Below are 20512 nucleotides of genomic sequence, written 5' to 3'. Positions count from 1 at the left end.
AAAACCAAGGTATCTGGGAAGCTTCTTGTTTAGATGGGAGGCCATCAGATCTATTTCTGGAAGACTCCACATCTGTACAAGATGAAAAAACACATCTGGATGGAGAGACCACTCCCCTGGATGTAACGTCTGATGGCTGAGATAATCCGCTTCCCAATTGTCTACACCTGGGATATGAATCACAGAAATTTGACAAGAGTTGGATTCCGCCCAAGGAAGTATACAAGATACTTCCTTCATTGCTGAAGGACTGCGAGTCCCTCCTTGATGATTGACATATGCCACTGTTGGGATATTGTCTGTTTGAAAACAAATGTAAAGTTCTCTCTTCAATAGAGGCCATGCCTGAAGAGCTCTGAAAATAGCACAGAGTTCTAAAATATTGATTAGTAACCTCGCCTCTTGAGGATACCAAACCCCTTGTGCTGTCAGAAATCCCCAGACAGCTCCCCAACCTGTGAGACTTGCATCTGTTGTGATCACAGTCCAAGTGAGATGAACAAATGAGGCCCCTTGGACAATAAGGTGATGGTCTAACCACCAAGTCAGAGAGAGTTGAGTGTTGGGATTTAAGTATATCAGTTGTGATATCTGAGTATAATCCCTGCACCATTGGTGCAACATGCAAAGCTGTAGAGGCCTTGTATGAAAACGAGCAAAGGGGATTGCGTCCGATGCTTAGTCCTTATAGTCACCTTGAAAGTTGGGACTCTTACAAAACGATTTAAAAATTTCAGATCCAGAATTGGTCTGAACAAATCTTCTTTCTTTGGTGACAATGAATATATTTGAATAAAAACCCAAACCCCATTCCTGCAGAGTAACTGGAACAATAACCCCTGAAAGCTCTAGGTCTGAAACACACTTTCAAAAAGCCTGAGCCTTCACAGGTTTTGTTGGAACATGATAAAGAAAGAATCTTCCATGGGAAGTCTTATTCTGAAACCTATTAGATACCCCTGAGAAACAATATTCAGAATCCAATGATTTTGAACAGATACTGTCTAAATGTGTTAAAATAATTTCAGTCTGCCCCCCCACCAGTTGAACTGGTTTGAGGGCCGTACCTTCATGCAGTCTTAGGGACTGGAATTGTTTTTTCATAAGGCTTGGATTTATTCCAATTCAGAGATGGTCTCCAATTAGGGCCAGAGGCCTTAGGGGAAGGAGAGGTGTTTTGTTCTCTATTCAGACGAAAGGAACAAAAACAATTGGGAGCTTTAAATTTACCCGTATATTTCTTATCTTGGGGCGGAAAAACTCCCTTTCCCCCAGTGATAGTGGAGATAATAATAGAATCCAATAGAGAACCAAATAAATTACTACCCAGAAATGATAAAGATAGTAATCTAGATTTAGACACCATATCAGCATTCCAAGATTAAAGCCATAAAGCTCTTCTAGTAAGAATAGTTAAAGATATAGATTTAATATCAATCTTAATAACATCAAATATAGCATCACAAATGAAATGATTAGCATGTTGAAGTAAAAGAACAATGCTAGACAACTCAGGATCTGTTAATTGTTGAGCTAAACTGTCCAACCAAAATGTTGAAGCAGCAGCAACATCAGCCATGGAATAAGATTCAATCTTCCTATCTAAAGGATCATAAAATGAATGCAAGAGTAGAAATAGCCCCATCAACCTTAGTGACTTTTTCACAAAACTCTAAATTAGCCACAGGTAAAGGATATAGCTTTTTTAACCTAGAATAAGGGTTAAAATAAGCACCAAGTTTAGACCATTCCTTAGTAAACATATGAGAGATAGCATCTGGAATAGGAAAACTTGAGGAGTAACGTCAGAAGTTTTAAAAACAGAATTCAAATGTTTGCTAGTCTTATTATCAAGAGGACTATATTCCTCAATACCCAAAGTAAATAATACTTCCTTTAATAAAGAACAAATATATTCAATCTTAAAAAGAAAGGTTGATTTATCAATTTCACTCTCTGAAGTAGGATCCTCTGAGCCAGAGAAATCCTCATCAGCAGAAGACACTTCAGTTTGCTGTCGATCAATAGAAACTTCATCAGATTTCTGAGAAGTTAGGAGAGACATTTTACATTTATTTGAAGGCGGAATAGCAGTCATAGCCTTCTCTATGGCTACAGCAATATAATCTTTTATATCTACAGGAATATCATGTACATTAGACTGTGAAGGTATAACAATAGATGTATTTGTACTTATAGAAACATTATCAGCATGTAATAATTTTTTATTACAAGTACCACATATTTGAGCTGAAGAAGTAAGATCAGCTAATTTACAACATACACACTTAGCTTTGGTAGAATTGTGTTTAGGCAGCTTAGTTTCTAAGGTAACATCAGAGGCAGGATCAGTCTGAGACATCTTGCAAAATTTAACAAAAAAAGAAAAAAATAACATTTAAACAAAATATCCAATTTCCTCAAAATAGCAGTTTCAGGAATGGGAAAAAATGCTTATGATAAAATTATTTTAAACAAAAGTAAAATCAAAAGCAAGCAACCTAGCCCTCTATGAATCAAATGAGAGCAGAGAGCAAAAGAGGGAGAGAATTAATATAACAAATTTTGGTGCCAAAAATGGCGCAAATACAGAGAAAAAAAACTTTTGGCGCTAAAGCTTAACAAGTGAAATGATGCGACTCGCGTCATAACAGGTGCGACTTCCCGCCGAAAAAACTTGCGTCAAGAAAGTCGCAAGAAATGCCGCAACTCACGTCGCGGCAGACGTGACTTCACGTCAAAAAATGTTGGAGACAAAAAGCCCACGGAAATTTTGAAAGAAACAGACTCCAAGTTACAACTAACTGGAACCCCAGGTAAGCCTAAAAACTCCCATAAACATAATTTCCATTCCGAAACTGTAAGATTGTAAAGGGAAATACACAGACCTGACTCATGGCAAATATATACAATATACATTTAAAACTTTATAACATAAAGTGCCAAACATAGCTGAGAGTGTCTTAAAAAATTATATATACTTACCAGAAGACACCCATCCACATATAGCAGACAGCCAAACCAGTACTGAAACATATCAGCAGAGGTAATGGTAGAGAAGTAAAATTTTGATCAGTAAAGGGAGGCAGCAGATGAATCCCTGTGAACGATTACAGAGAGCCTTAGAATAGATTTCCCATAGGTGAAAACATGGTGTCATCAGGCAATACTCCCTTCACATCCCTCAGACAAACACTGTACTTTGAGAGGAACTGGGCTTCAATGCTTAGAAGTGCCTATCACAGAAAAAATCAAGCACAATTTACTTCACCACCTCCATGATAGGTAAAGTTTGTAAAACTAAGGTATGTGTGAAGTGTATTTAAAGGCATTTTGAGGTTTGGGAAACTTTGCCCCTCCTGGTAGGAATGTATATCCCATACGTCACTAGCTCATGGAATCTTGCCACTTACATGAAAGAAAAACAGTTTTCAGGAAGAGGTGGTCAATGGGTTATGTAAACAGGCATCAATGATAATAGTGTGCAATAGTTACATTTTATTCCTTCTCTACACCACGTGCTAGCAGTTCACTACAATGCACAATATACAAAGCAGAGATGTGCATTCAGATGACTAAATCAATAAACACAGTTTACAACATACTGTATATTAAAAGATGAACAAGCATTGTTACCTTTATGTAATAATTGAATACGTATTGAATATGTATGTATTTATTGAATACGCATTCGAATTGCATAAGTATTACAAAATCAATTCTTGTATTGTAGTGAAAAGGTCACATCGGAGAAGTTTAAATAAAGAAAAAAGAAAAGAAAACGCAGTACTACAGCACATCAATCAAAAGTAACTCAGATTTTATAACTAACTGATCATTTGATGAACAGAGCAAATAATTAAAACACACCTATGCTCATCACTCCCTCACTATGTTGTACAAGCAAAATAATAAAATAAATCTTCAATCCTTCAATTCCTCTGAGTACTAATAAAATGAATAACTTGTATAAATAATATTTTTTATAATTTTAATGTACATTATACAGATATTTTTTGTCTAAATGAGAAAATACAGTGTGTCAGTTATACTGATTTTATAGATTTTACCTCAAATGTAGATACCCTCATTAATCAATAAATCATGTTCAGCATCAGACACAAATGCAGAGTTCTATTAACCATTAGATAAGACCGTGGTCCAGCAAAAGACTATGTAGACAAGTCACTTATATATTTGTAAATTCTAGCTGTGGGGTTAGTCACATTTATTTATGCAGGCAAAATGTAGCATCACAATAAAATTAATGCAGATCCCCATAAACAATTTCAGTCATGAAGTATAAAAACAAATCTATGCTTACCTGATAAATTTATTTATTTCCAGATATGGAGAGTCCACAACGTAATTCCAATTACTAGTGGGAATATCACTCCTAGCCAGCAGGAGGAAGCAAAGAGCACCACAGCAAAGCTGTTAAGTATCACTCCCCTACCCATAATTCCCAGTCATTTGACCGAAGGGAAATGGAAAAAGAAATAACACAAAGGTGCAGAGGTGCCTGAGGATTAGTCAAAATTAAGGGTGGGGTCATGGACTCCCCATATCCGGAAAGAAAGAAATTTATCAGGTAAGCATACATTTTGCTTTCTTTCCTAAGATATGGAGAGTCCACAACGCCATTCCAATTACTGGTGGGGACCAATACCCAAGCTAGAGGACACGGAATGAATAGGGAGGGAGAACAAGACAGGCAGACCTAAACAGAAGGCACCACCGCTTGAAGAACCTTTCTCCCAAAAAAGGCCTCAGCCGAGGCAAAAGTATCAAATTTGAAAAATTTTGAAAAAGTATGCAGAGAGGACCAAGCTGCAGCCTTGTGAATCTATTCCACAGAAGCTTTATTTTTGAAAGCCTAAGAAGAGGAGACAGCCCTAGTGGAATGAGCTGTAATTCTCTCAAGAGGCTGCTAACCAGCAGTCTCGAAAACAAAATGAATTATACTTCTCAACCAGAGGGAAAGAGAAGTAGCAGTAGCCTTCTGAACCTACGCTTTCCAGAGAAACAAACCAACAGGGCAGAAGACTGGTGAAAATCCTTAGTCACTTGTAGGTAGAATTTCAAAGCACGCACCACATCCAAGTTGTGCAACAGACGTTCCTTATGAGAAGAAGAATCAGAACAGAGAGAAGGAACAGTCATTTCCTGATTAATATTTCTATCCGAAAACCACTCTATGGAGAAAACCCAATTTAGTACGAAGAACCACCTTATCCGCATGAAAGAAAAGGTAAGGAGAATCACACTGCAAAGCCAAAGGTTCCGAAACTCTCTGGGCAGAAGAGATAGCAGTAAGAAACAAAACCTTCGAAGATAACAACTTAATATCTATGGAATGCATTGCCTCAAGCAGAGCGTGCTGCAAAACTTTAAGAACAAGGTTAAGGCTCCAAGGAGGAGCAACAGGTTTAAACACAGACCTGATTTTGACCAGGACCTGACAAAAAGATTGAAACATCTGGCACCTCTGCCAGACGCTTATGTAAAAGATTAGATAAGGCAGAAATCTGACCTTTCAGAGAACTGACTGACATCCCTTTCTCCAGACCTTCCTGGAGAAAGGACAAAATTCTAGGAATCCTGACCCTACTCCAAGAGAGAAGCCCTTCGCTTCACAACAATAAAGGTATTTACGCCATACCTTGTGGGAAATTTAACAAGTAACAGGTTTGCGAGCCTGCAGAATGGTCTCAATGACCGACTCAGAAAACCCACGCTTAGCTAAAACTAAGTGTTCAATCTCCAAGCAGTCAATTTCAGAGAAACAAGATTTTAATGGAGGAATGGACCCTGAGTTAGAAGGTCCTTCCTTAGAGGCAACCTCCAAGATGGCAGAGATGACATCTTCACTAGGTCTGCATACCAGATCCTGCGAGGCCATGCAGGAGCTATAAGAATTACCGATGCTCTCTCCTGTTTGATACGAGCAATGACTCATGGAAGGAGCGCAAACGGAGGAAACAGACATGCAGACCGAAAACCCAAGGACCTGCCCGAGCATCTATCAGAGCAGCTTGCGAATCTCTTGACCTTGAACCGTACCTTGGAAGCTTGGCATTCCGCTGAAACGCCATCAGATCCAACTCCGAAACCCCCCACTTGAGGGTTAACCTGGAGAACACCTCTGGATGGAGAGCCCACTTCCCGGGATGAAATGTCTGTCTGCTCAGGAAATCCGCTTCCTAATTGTCCACTCCTGGAATGTAGATGACAGACAACAATTCTGAGCTTCCGCCCACTGAATAATCCATGCCACCTCCATCATGGCTAAGGAACTCCAAGTTCCTCCCTGGTGGTTGATGTAAACCACTGAGGTGATGTTGTCCGATTGGAACCTGATAAACCGGGCTAAGGACAATTGAGGACAAACCATCAGAGCATTGTAAACCACTCTCAACCCCAAGATGTTATGGGGAGAGCAGACTCCTCCCGAGTCCAGAGTCCCTGTGCCTTTAATGAGTCCCAGACTGCTCCCTAGCCTAGCAGGCTGGCGTCCGTGGTCACAATAACCCAGAAAGCATGTGCCCTGAGACAGATGGTCCTGAGAAAATTTTTCATAGATAGGGAATTTATTATGGTGCCTAAGAAAACCACCCTTGTAGCTGGAACAAGGAAACTCTTTTCCAGATTCACTTTCCATCCATGGAACGTAGAAAAGACAACAAGATCACTGTATGAGAGTTTGCTTGTTGAAAATATGGTGGCTGAACCAATATGTCGTCCAGGTAGGCCGCCACTGCAATTCCCTGTGGAAGGGAACATAAAGATATGCATCCTTCAGGTCTATGGTCGACATGAACTGACCCTCTTGGACCAAAGGAAGAATGGAATGAATGGTTTCCATTTTGATGGACGGTACCATGAGAAACTTGTTGAGACACTTTAGGTCTAAAATGGGTCGAAAGGTTCCCTCTTTTTTGGGAACCACAAACAGTTTTGAATAGAATCCTAGACCGAAGTTACAAAAGGAGCGAAAATTACTTTAACGTCCTTTAGGTCTGTTCTTCTTGACTTCGGGTAGAAAAGACCGTTTTCCACCAGTAAAATCAGAAATTATTTCTGACAGACCGGGTCCAAGCAAGGTTTTACCTTTGTAAGGAAGCGCCAGAAGCTTGAATTTGGAGGTAACATCAGCTGACCAAGATTTCAGCTACAAAGCCCTGCAGGCTAAGACAGTGAAGCCAGACATCTTGGCTCCCAGTTTAATAATTTGTAATTTAGCATTAGAAATAAAGGAATTAGCAATCTTGAATCTCCTCCAGAGGAGACTCTGCGTATTAGTGTCCTAAAACACTAATACATTGAGAATGAAACATAAAATAAACCATGAAAAACAGATATTAAAGCCCCTGTACATAAAATAAGAGCTCATACAATTCATGGATATTAGTACAGATATATGGGGGATCTGAACAACAGGAATAACATAAAAAACATTATGTTAAATAAAAATAACAAAAGGTCAATAAAAATAAGACCTTCCACTGGAAATTCAAATAAGATCTACAAACTCGCAGATCTGGTTCCAGGAAGAAAATTAAGAAAACCTTAGAGAAGGTTTAAAAAGTCTAAACTACAAAATACTCAACTAGAGTAATTTTAAACAAGGCAATGATAAATACCATACATTACCACAAGATGGTAGTAAACAACAGGGATCCCAAATTTAGTGTAGAAAGGATGATAAAAATGTTAACCATTTCCATCTCCACACAAAATGAACAAACACTTTTTCTCTAAATAACAGTTTTAGAAAAAAAAGAATGCCCTGAAAGAATAAAAGCAAAGGGAAGACACAGACTGTATGAACTTAACAAAGTACACACTCTACTGTGGCTATGCATTTTAAAATACTAGACCCAGTAAAGATATATCTAAAAAATTTAAAGTTTAGAAATACACGTAGTTCATAGGAAGAACCCCTTACTGAATCAAAAAATAATGCACTAGAGAGCCTGCCTATCTCTGAGGTGCAACGTAGCAGCACTCCCTATTATGAGGGAGAAGCAGGCAAAAGTGCGCCATAAGAAAAAATGGCGTCTGCACTAAAGGGCATCATAATTACAGAACAGCCCTATCGTAACTGCCAAAACCAAATAGCAATAACATTTTGTGAAGCGCTGTGAATGCAGCTCTCACTCAGTTAAATACCACCATCTCCAATGATAGTGAAGAGATGCAAAGCGGATAAACAGGAGCCCCTCTCCCACAAGTGCCATGAAATGAGCGCCTTAGATATGAGCTGCGTATGCAGCCATCATGCCGGAGCCGTGTGGTCTCCGATTCAAGTAACAGTAGAGACAATTCCCACACCATAGCTCAATTAATAGCTAAGTTACCGGCAGCCCGAAACTAGGAGGAGTGGACGAAAAAGCGCCCATATTAAATTCACTACAATAGTTTAACAAACTCCTCTCAAAAAAACTCCTGTACTTTCCATAGTAAAAAACAGGGTTTTGCTCAGGCTGCTGAGAAATAAGCTCCATGAGAGGGGACATAGACTACACATAGGGGCACATACGGAGTAGAAAATCTCAGATAAGAGAATAAAAGTGCGGAGGTCTCAGATTAACTCTCTGCTAAAAATATTGAACACTATTCTATACTCACCTTACTTGACCTCTCAGCTGCCTTCGATACAGTTGACCAGCCCCTCCTCTTACAGACCCTTAGCTCTTTTGGCCTCTGTGACACTGCTCTTTCCTGGATTCACTCCTATCTTTCTCTGTGTCATTTGCCGGCGACTCCTCCTCTCCTATGCCTCAGTCTGTTGGAGTACCTCAAGGATCTGTTCTTGGTCCTCTACTCTTCTCCATCTATACTCCTTCGCTGGGTAAACTTATCAACAGTTATGGCTTTAAATATCACCTCTATGCTGATAACACCCAGATCTACATCTCCACCCCTGCTCTCTCTCCCTCTGTCCTTTCTCATGTCAGCGTCAGCGACTGCTTATCTGGTATTTCTTACTGGATGGCCTCTCACCACCTAAAGATTAACATGTCCAAGACTGAGCTCCTTCTTATCCCCCCCTCTAGCTCTACGCCGATTTCTGACTTCTCTATCCCTGTTGACGGGCATAACCATTTCCCATCGCCCCAAGTCTGCTTCCTCGAAGTTACACTTGACTCAAATCTATCCTTCGATACTGCCACAACCATCTACGCAATATTTCCAAGATTCACCCTTTTCTGACCGCTGACACCACAAAGCAAATAATCCACTCCCTTGTTATTTCCTGCCTCTCCCCCCTTCAATCCATCCTAAATGCCTCTGCCAGGCTGATCCACTTTTCCCGTCGCTCTGTATCTGCTGCACCTCTCTGCGAGTCCCTTCATTGGCTCCCCATTCACAGCAGAATTAAATCCAAAATTCTCACCCTTACATACAAAGCTCTCACCAACGCCGCTCCCCTCTTCCTATCCTCTCTAATACACAAGTATACTCCAGCCCACCAACTAAGATCCAACATTGACCTGTTCCTTGTACCCGTGACTATCGCCTCCTCTCATGCTAAACTGCAGAACTTCTGTCATGCAGCACCTACCCTCTGGAACACTCTCCCTCGTGCTGTCAGGCTTTGCCCTAATCTTTCTTCCTTTAAATGTTCCCTGAAGACTTTTATGTTCAGGGAAGCCTACCACCCAACTCAATAATAAATTAATTTTACTTACCTAACAATTCCCTCATCTAACTCTGTATTAACATCTTTCTCATTCTTGCAGTCCTCAACCTCCTACCCCTCTAGATTGTAAGTTCCCATGGGAATAGGGCCCTCAATGCCTCCTGTATGTGTTTGTAAATGTTGTCCTGTCTCGTACAAGTCTCATATTGTTTAATTTTAATTGTATCCATGGACAGCGCTGCGGAATATGTTGGCGCTTCATAAAGTATATAATAATAATAATAATATAATAACTGAGACACGCAACCACTGCCCCAAATGTTTGGCTCGAAGCAAAATATAGGAGACTGTCACTCCTATAATAATAAGGGAACCAATATTTATGTAGTTATTATTATCTTAAGTCTCACGTGCCATAAAGAGCCCAATTAAAAACTCCACTGCCCATAACATCCCTGCCATGTAGTATAAAAAGGGATAGGTACTAATCCTCTCCAGGGATTCTTGACCTTAACTCCTTAAGTGCTGTTCTCCCACCTGGAAGATAAAAAAGGCACATACCTGATCTGTAGTAGGGCAGGAGTACTTCTAGGTGTGATAGATGGTTACATCTATCATGGACCTGTAGAAAAAAGAAAGAACAGAGTAACCAACTCTGGCTTTCTATAACTAGGGCAGCAATATGTTAGGAAACATAGTAAGGACCACCTCACAACTTCCTAACTGCTTAAAAGCCACCACTACTCTACTGAAGAGATTGACGTGGACTTAGCTAGACCCAAATCCTTGCTTGCAGGGAAAAGTACCCAAAAAAGGAATCAATTTCTTCAGAAACTAAACTTCCCCTCCTCCATTGACAGAGGCAAAGAGAATGACTGAAGATTATGAGTAGGGGAGTGACACTTAACAGCTTCGCTGTGGTGCTCTTTGCCTCTTCCTGCTGGCCAGGAGTGATGTTCCCACTAGTAATTGGAATGACGTCATGGACTCTCCATATCTTAGAAAAGAAACACTTCATGCTGAAAGTACCTTTATTTGTTAGAAGCGTTCTAAGCACTAAGCTTCTTAGGCAGCCCACGGCAGAACACTATTTTGCTGAGAGGTGACGTTTCCACCTCTTAGCCAATAGCCGTGCTGGCTATCTGGCTTGGCACCAGATGGGACGCACAGTTAATGTTTTTCCTTTCCCTTTGTTTTCTTTAAGGATATTGTTAAAGAAGACCCCAGGACTATATATCCTATTTATTTGTGCACATCTCAACAAAATTTATTTTCTAACAATTGAAAACAAGGTTAAAGGGACATGAAACCCAAATGTTTTTTCTTTCATGATTCAGATAGAGAATATAATTTTAAACAACTTTCCAATTTCAGGAGCAGCAAAGAACCTATGTTCTAGCTGGTGATTGGTGGATGAATATATATATATATATATATATATATATATATATATATATATATATATATATATAGATTGTCATTGGCTCACCCATATGTTCAGTTAGAAACCAGTAGTGCATTGCTGCTCCTTCAACAAATGATACCAAGAGAATGATACAAATTAGATAATAGAAGAAAATCAGAAAGTTGTTTAAAATGTAATTCTCTATCTGAATCATTAAAGAAATGTTTTGGGTTTCGTGTCCCTTTAAGTACTCAACAATAGCAATTTGAGTGTAATTGGACTTTAAAAGCCTATAGAAAAAAATATATTAGCTGAAGACACAAGGACAAACATATTACATTATTCTAGACACACATAAGTAAAAGTGAAATATAAAAACTCACAAATTACTGTGAATTTGCCATAACAGTAAGAAGTTATGGTAACTCTCCATATCACTTTTTAGGAATACAACAAATCTGTATATAGTATTGGTTGACTACCTCAGTAATAGAACTAAAGGTCATACCTGGTGTAGCAGCTATTCCCAGAATCTCATCAGAGAATTTAGCATATTCACTGGATGTGTCAGCAGATGACTTTGTGTGAAGGGACTGATCAAGCTTACTCAGAAGAATTTGGCGAAGAGTAAAAAGACCTAAGAAACAAATGATAAAAACTAAAGAACATCTAAAAAGTTCCTGCTATCTAAGTAGTACTGCACAGAATTATATTGTATTATAAATTAAATAGAATTGCATTAAAGTGAAGGTAAAGTTACCTTGACGCCGATACAGAATCAAATTCTTTGTTGAAAATGAATGGGACTTTAATTCATCATTTTTTAAAATATTACTTCCAAATCCAGTCATTTTCAATTTTAATTTCCTTTTTTCCGATTTCCACAATCAACCCGTTTAATTTTTTATTTTTGGGTCATGTTTTTAGAGCAGCAAGTTGAAATTCTGGTCGTTAGGCGGCCGTGACCCTACGTCATCTGCCTACTCGATGTACTGCGCATGCGCTAGAGTCTATTTCTTCTTCAAAGAGTACACATGCGTTCTAGTTTCGCGCATGCGTACTTGTTCTGCTATTTTTTATAAAATCAAGTTAGCGATTAGCATATTCTATGTTGAAGGAATACATTGATATATTCCAATTAAATCAACTTTACCTTCACTTTAATGCAAAGACACACAAATCAGTATATTTTCTATATTATTGTTAAAAAAAGAAAATATCACCTGTATTAGCGAGTCTGGATTCGATCAGTTTATTCAGGAGCTCATCAGGAACTGGGCTACCATCTTTGTAGTGACGTGACATTCTCCGAAGAGCTTCTTTTTCCCATACCCAATTTTCTAACATCTGAGAAGGCACCTCAACAAAATCTGTTTCAACATTGGTTCCACTAAAACGTGCAAACTTTGTCTACAAATAAATAGTGGATAACAAAAAAATAAAACTTTTTTTATTAATTCAAATGAATTGTTTTAAACAAACTACGGATATACTATCATGCTATATAAATAAAGTTATACATGTGTAAGATTAAAGTAACAACTGTTTTAAAAAAAAAAAGTGTATTCGGTGTTAACATTTTATGGCCCTCTTTAAAAATTAGCAGCCAGGTCTCTCATCATTATAAAAAAGTTTATTATAGCTTTGTGATGGTGTTGAGAGAATAAATACACTGTCTTGTAATATAAAAAATGTGTCTTTACATCTAAAATAACTATTCTTTTAAACCAGGATAGAGGCCTATAATTCAACTGTCAATTCAGCAGAGTGCCATTGAGTTTAGGAAGAAAAAGATCATTTACTCTGCTGCTGAGCAATTTTACAACAGAAAAGATCGGAAGAACCATGAAAATTCAAATGCTCTCTCTTTCCTTCTCTATGAGATATGAATAATTTCCATAAAGAAGTTCTAGTATCTATAATGTTACTGCAGTGGAAAATGGCAGCTGTGCAAAGTAGTCTGAAACCCCAAAATAGCACATTTACATGTAAAGGGGCATTCTAATTTCTTTTACTATGGCCTAGATTACGAGTGGAGCGCAAACATTTGCGCCCAAGCAATAAGGGGTATATCACAAGGGTTTTGCGCTCATCAGGCTTACAGGCTCATATTACAAGTTGAAAGTTAACACGATCGTGTGAGCGCCTTTAGAGCTCTGGTTAACTGTTTCGCGAAGCAGAAAAGTTTCACAAAACAGATAAATACATTGCAAAGTATAGTTACACTCATAATAACACTATCTAATAAAGGGCTCAAAGATATAATATCTGAGGTGTTAGAAGAAAAAAAAGGCAGGCAAAAGGCTTTAACATAGACATACAAACATATACATCTCTAAAGATGTATATGTAGGTATATATATAAATCTATATTTGTGTACATATGTATGTATATGTGTATGTATGTATTTACAGACAACTATACACATATAAATACATATGTACATACATAAAGACATATACAGAAGTGCATTGGAGCCCTTTGCCGTTAAAGGGATATGAAACCCAATTTTTCTTTCATGATTTAGATAGAGCATGCAATTTTAAGCAACTTTCTAATTTACTCCTATTTTCAAACTTTCTGTGTTCTTATGGTATCTTTATTTGAAAAAGCAGGATGGCCTGTTTTTGGTTCAGCACCCTAGGTAGCGCTTGCTGATTAGTAGCTACATTTAGCTACCAATCAGCAAACGCTACCCAGGTGCTGAACCAAAAATATACCTGGCTCCTAGGCTCACATTAGTGCTTTACAAATAAATATACCAACCAATGAAGAAGATTTGATAACAGGAGTGATTAGAAAGTTGCTTAAAAACATAAATTATGCTTACCTGATAATTTCCTTTCCTTCTGTACAGGGAGAGTCCACAGCTGCATTCCTTACTTGTGAGAAATACTGAACCTGGCCACCAGGAGGAGGCAAAGACACCCCAGTCAAAGGCTTAAATACCACCCCCACTTCCCTCACCCCCCAGTCATTCTGCCGAGGGAACAAGGAACAGTAGGAGAAATATCAGGGTGAAAAACTTGGGGCTGCCCATCGGAGAACACTGGCGGGAGCCGTGGACACTCCCTGTAAAGAAGGAAAGGAAATTATCAGGTAAGCATAATTTATGTTTTCCTTTTTAATACAGGGAGAGTCCACAGCTGCATTTCTTACTTGTGGGAAAATATACCCAAGCTCTAGAGGACACTGAATGCTAACGGGAAGGTAAAAAAGGAGAGGCGGTCGCCATCTGAGGGCACCACAGCCTGCAAAAACTCTATCTCCCGAAGGATGCTTCCACAGAAGCAAAAAAATTGAGTTAAAATTTAGGAAAAAGAATGTAAGGAGACCCAGGTAGCCGCCCTACAAATCTGATCCATTGAGGCCTTATTTTAAAGGGCCCAAAAAACAACACTGCTCTTGTAGAATAAGCTGTAATTCTCTGAGGAGTCTCGTGTCCCACTGTCTTATGCCAAGCGGAAGATACTCGTCAACTAAAAGATAAGGAAGTCAAAGAGCCATCTGACCCTTACGATTCCCAGATAGAAAACAAACAGATAAAAAATGTGTCTATGCCTAAGTAGTCTGAAAAAGAACTTTAAGGTACAAACCAATCCTATATGGAAAACTTTCCTTTAAGGAAAAAGAAATAGGACATAAGAAAGAAAGCACAATTTCTTGATGGAATTTGCGATTTGACACGACCCTAGGAGGCAAGTCTAACTAGGTTCGTAGAACAGCCCTATTATCGATAAACACCAGCTAAGGAGGGTTGCATCGCAAGGTCGCAGTCTCAGAGACCTCTGCATGCAGAAGCAAAATTTAGACGGAAAAAGAATCCTTCACGGATAACAACCTAATGTCAATGCATAGGTTCAAATTAGCCCGATGTAGCCGGAAGAACAAGATCTAAACTCCACGGAGGAGCATCCGATCTTCCCGTCCTAATCGTAGACAGAGCCCCAACAAAAGGAAACAGAAACTGTACATCCGGAAGCTCAGCGAGTCTCCAGACCGAAAACAGACAGCGCCAAACTATAAGAACAAGGAACCAGCTAAGAGACCCTTCACCAGATCATCCTGGAGGAAGAAAAATATGCCTGGCAGACTTGATAGTGTGCTAGGACGAACCACGCTCTTCCCAGAAGGGGATTCTCCTGACGAGGAATCAGTTACGCGCTGGAGGGAGAGAATCATAACCTCTCAGAAACCCTCTCCTGGATAAGACTAAGCATCAATCACCACGCAGTCCGCCTCAGACATATAAGGTCTGATGAAGCAAAGGGGCCCTGTTCCAACAGATCCCTGCAACAAGGCAACCCTCATGGAAAGGAAGACGACATTCCCACTAATCCGTGAACCATAATCTTCATGGTCATGGAGGAGCAATCAGCATCCCTGACGCCTGCTCCTGCTAGGTTAGAGCCACCACTCGAGGAAGGAATGAAATGGCAGCAAAAAGAAAAATGATAATGAATCTCCAAGGTACCACTAATGCATTCATTAGCTTTTCTTGAGGATCCTGAACAACGACCCCTTGTGGGAAATTTAGCATTGAAAACGGGGACCACCTAAAATCTGCATCCGGTGTCCCCTTTTTACACGAAAAACCCCTCCGGTGAAGACCTTATCCTTAGATAAGGGAAATGTCTGAAAAAGGACATCCGGATCGGATGACCGCCCCCCAGAGATGATCGCTGATAGCGAGCAGTAGTGGGCCTCCACCCACTACCAAAAACCGAGATACTACCCTTATCGCTAGGGAGACTCTCGTTCCCCTCAGAAAGAGCACTAAGCTACTGAGAGAAAAACAGACTATAATCTAAAACTGGGATTAAGCCAGTAGACTAAACTTCAGAAAAAAGGAATTGCCTGAAGATCCAGGAAAACAATGCCTCAGCTCTGCCTCAGAATACACCGATTGTCGGCTGAGATGGGTCCTGACAAAAGAAGTGAAGTCTGAGATGGAACACATGACAAACCCATACCAACACCGAGCTAGCGATGCCTGAAGGAAGTCTGGAGAGCACAACCTGGTGAAGCTACTTAGAACTTCACAAGTCCGATAGAAAAGTCTGCAAGACTATGAAGACAAAAATAGCATCCAGGAATCTACCCTGGAGCCCTACACCAGAAGACTGTGGTCAAGTATTCTATCATCCCTGAGGAACGGGGAAGACAGATGAAAAACCTTAGCGGTCTCTATCAGACGAGGAACAGGCGATTCGAACCAGAATCCTCTAGACAAGAGAAACTACCTCTTTATCTGGAGTCTGGCAATGCCAAAGAATCCCCGGACTCCTAAAAGTTTCTCGAAGCAGAAGCGAGTCTGTCCAGAAACATCACCATAGGAACCGGAAAGTTCCCTGAGGAGGAATGAACAGTATGAAATCCTTCCTCAACAGTGGTCCTGTACTGCTCTTCCCGTACCAAGGGTAGAGTGGACCATTAAACAGCTTGCGAGCACACATTTAAGGTGCAAGTAGCTGCAGCTGGTTTCAAACAGCAAACCTTCCACTTGCTAGGCAGCTAAGCTAACCATCAGGCTACTTCAGCTTGCTTAGTACATTAAGTAACAAATAGGAAAGTATTTGCCCCCCCTCCTCTGTGAGACCACAAACAAAAACGGTTTGAATAATATCTCAAACCTCACTCCAAAGGAGAACAAAACCCATGAGTCCTGAATGACCCTGAAAACAAGCGATTGAAAGGGGCGATAGACTGTCCCTAACTGCCAACCTAGGTTTGGCGGCCCTCTGCTCTGCTTGGAGTTATTCCAGGACCGAGTCATCTTCCAAAACGAAAACACTTGGATTGCTCAGGCTTAGTGGAGGGCTCTGATGCTGGGCTTTCACCGCAAGGAAAGCATAAAACAAAACAAAAAATTGTCTCTCAGATTCTCTCTCTTCCAAACGGAAAAGTGTAGAATAGCGGAATCAAAACAAATCTTTACCTCGCGCAGAAGGAAAAATTAGATTCCGAAGCCATGTCTGTCAGAGCAAATCAGACCTGGACAGAAAAACTGGAAGCCCTAGTTTTGGGGTTAGAAAACTGTGAAGTCACAGATAACAGAATTATAAGCTCCAATGTCTTAATTCTTTCCAGACAATATCAAGGGAACCTCACCTGTAATCGAGACAGAGATGCTTCAATAGGAAGTCTCCAAGTTGACAATATACAAATATCCCACGTGAGGAAATATCCTCCTAAAAGGAGTTTCCTCTAATAATCTGGGAACTGGGAATCTTAATAAAAAACAAAATAAAGACGCAAGGGAAAAGGATCTCTATCCCTCCCTGCCTTAATCAAATTTGCCTTCTGACTCAGGGCTCTGAGATTCAACTGGCAGATCAGTACTCGGAATCTCTAATATCGACAAAACCTCTCTTAGAAGGAAATGCAGGCGTGCAACCTAAAATCTAAAGGCAAAATTCTCCTCTTCCAGAGGACTAGAAGCAGCAGACTCCAACCCAGAAGGTCCGTACTCTGAAGCCTCAGAGAGAAACGCATCCTCAGATGACTGATCGGATACAACCATTAATTTGCATGGTGCTCCCTGGGCAGGAGTGCAGGGATTAACCCTTCGTTTGCGCGTAGCCTTACGAGGCAAAACGGCTAAGGCCACAGACATTGCCATATGGAACTGCACAGTAACGTCTGGTGGAAAAAGGCCCCCTCCAGGAGGAGGATTAGAGGTACAAGGGGAAGCTGCATGTGTAGGATCAGATGACTGCAGGGGACATACCTCACGGGACGAAGAGTCCTCAGAGGCGGAAGGCTCAGTGGCATCTAACATCTCAATATTGGATGAAGAAAACACCCTGTTGCGGTATATGGAACATAATTGAGAGGGCTGGATTACCCGGGCCTCCTCACAATATACACAGGTATCGAATTCTGTCATAGAGGTCTCATCCTCTAAAACATCAGAATCCTCCATTACTAGGAACTTTTATATAATCAAGAAAAACAATCGGCATCTAAACAACCAATAGCTGGGGCACTCACCACCTCTTATGACCCAGACAGAGTAGAGAAAAATCGCTCCTCTCCATAGTCAATCAGTCAGGAATAGGAAATGAAAACCGTGACCACTCCCGGTCACATGGTGCGCAATGCGGGACCGCCCCTGCTAAAGGAAAAGCGCGCCAAACTTAATAAAACTGCACAGCTCTCAAAGTAAAAGAGCAACCTGTACATTGCATATCAGCCTACGAGCCAAAAATATCTCACACATATAAGCAGCATAAATCACATATTCTAATATGATTAACACCCAACTGTTCAACAATCGCCCTCAGGAAATATTAACCCTTGATTCCATAAAGATAAAGGAGTCCCACTGTGACCCTGTCTTCTAGCGTTAACATTTATGTGTAAAAAATCAAACAATCTTACCGGAATCTATGCCGTAGAATAGAAAACACGGTCCTTCAAGTGTGACAGACTGTAGCATCGCTTCTGACATGGACTTGAGTGAAGAAAAAAACAAAAATTTTCACTGTGAACAAGATCACAAAACAAAGGCACCTCCTACAGTTGATGTAAAATGGATTAAATAAATGCCAAATAGATACAAGTGGAGCAGCACCCAATTGTGCTAACTGGGGCAGACTGGGAACCTGCAGTGTCCCAGCTAACTGTCACAGCATTAGTACTGGTGTCCCCGGTGTCCTCAGTGGATAAAATAGGCGCAGACTCTCAGTAGAAGTTTAAAAAATCCACAATTTAATGGTATATAAAATTCAGATGTCAACCATATGACTCTGACATGAAAAATACAGAATGCAACGCGTTTCTCAGACTGCTGTCTGTTTCATCAGGCTTCTGTTCACATAATGAGAGTTCTGGCTTAAATATAACAAATAACCAATCCCTATCCTCCATTAGCTGACACACCTCTCAGGTGTATGGGCGCTTAATTAATCCAATTCAAGATACTGGGGGTGTAGTCAGCCTATTTCTAAAACTTTTACATCATGTCAAACTCTGATACACAATCATTACAAGTACATATATAAATATAATTCAATCATGATATTTATATATGTACTTATACATATATAAATGTACTACACCCCCAGTATCTTGAATGGGATTAATTAAGCGGCCATACACCTGAGAGGTGTGTCAGCTAATAGAGGATAGGGATTGGTTATTTGTTATATTTAAGCCAGAACTCTCATTATGTGAACAGAAGTCTGATGAAACAGACAGTAGTCTGAGAAACGCGTTGCATTCTGTATTTCTAATGTCAGAGTCATATGGTTGACATCTGAATTTTATATACCATTAAATTGTGGATTTTTTAAACTTCTACTGAGAGTCTGCGCCTATTTTATCCACTGAGGACACCGGGGACACCGGTACTAACGCTGTGACAGTGAGCTGGGACACTGCAAGTTCCCAGTCTGCCCCATTTAGCACAATTGGGTGCTGCTCCACTTGTGAGTATCTATTTGGCATTTATTTAATCCATTTACATCAACTGTATCACACTAGGAGGCTCCTTTGTTTTGTGATCTTGTTCACAGTGAAAGTTTGTATCCTGACCGTTTGCCTGACAAAGAGCTGACTCCATATTGGGTGTGACCAACACAGGATCTACTATCTGAACAACACAGGAGGAATATTAACATCAAGAGTACTTATACACCTTTGGATCCATTTAAGGACTGACACCGTGAACAGATAAGAGACAATAGTACTTCCTGTGCAGATATTCATATCTATATTATTTAATAACATATGCTATATGTATACCATTATATATATCCTATAGCTATTAGTGTTTATTATTTGGTTAAATCTATACATGCACCTTTGATAGTGGGTTATATTTTAAGAACTCCTTTTGGATTTTTATGGTTCTTTCTTCTGCGCCCCCTAGAGTTGACACTTAGTGTGCTCAGCAAGTTTTTTCTGAGATCTTGAGTGAAGAAAAGCAGGCATTGAAACTCATCAACGCTGATTGCTTAGGAGCTGTTAATCCGAGTCTGGATTGATTCGCAGAAAGACTCTCCCTGAATCTCTAGACTCTAACTTTCATCAATGCTCTTACTGAGAGGCTGACAAGACAACTTAAAACTCCAGTCCCATATCAAAGGGCAGCTACCCCTTCTAAGGAACTACTCCGAAATCTTCTGACACTTCTCTGCCAACCTCCTGTGACGAAAGGCAAAGAATGACTGGGGGATGAGGGAAGTGGGGGAGGTATTTAAGCCTTTGGCTGGGGTGTCTTTGCCTCCTCCTGGTGGCCAGGTTCAGTATTTCCCACAAGTAATGAATGCAGCTGTGGACTCTCCCTGTATTAAGAATGAAATTGCATGCTATATCTCAATCATGAAAGAAACAATTTGGGTTTCATATCCCTTTAAGTAGAGGAAAACATGTAAAAGCATATATTTGAATATTCATATTTAATAAAGGCTTTAACTATGTATTTACTGTAAATATATATATATATATATATATA

At 40.0% G+C, this 20512-nt stretch overlaps 1 protein-coding gene across 1 annotated transcript in view; it reads right to left on the bottom strand.

Annotated features, from left to right (window-relative positions):
• The window catches only part of NLN (neurolysin), a 322838-nt gene that overhangs the window by 18277 nt on the left and 284049 nt on the right, over positions 1 to 20512 (bottom strand). The window contains 2 exon segments of the mRNA XM_053701341.1: positions 11560 to 11688; positions 12275 to 12461. Of these exon segments, the coding sequence (XP_053557316.1) occupies positions 11560 to 11688; positions 12275 to 12461 (316 nt within the window).

This window comes from Bombina bombina, chromosome 2, assembly GCF_027579735.1.
Source record: "Bombina bombina isolate aBomBom1 chromosome 2, aBomBom1.pri, whole genome shotgun sequence".
Taxonomy (NCBI): Eukaryota; Metazoa; Chordata; class Amphibia; order Anura; family Bombinatoridae; genus Bombina; species Bombina bombina.
This window is presented reverse-complemented; position numbering and strand designations above follow the sequence as displayed.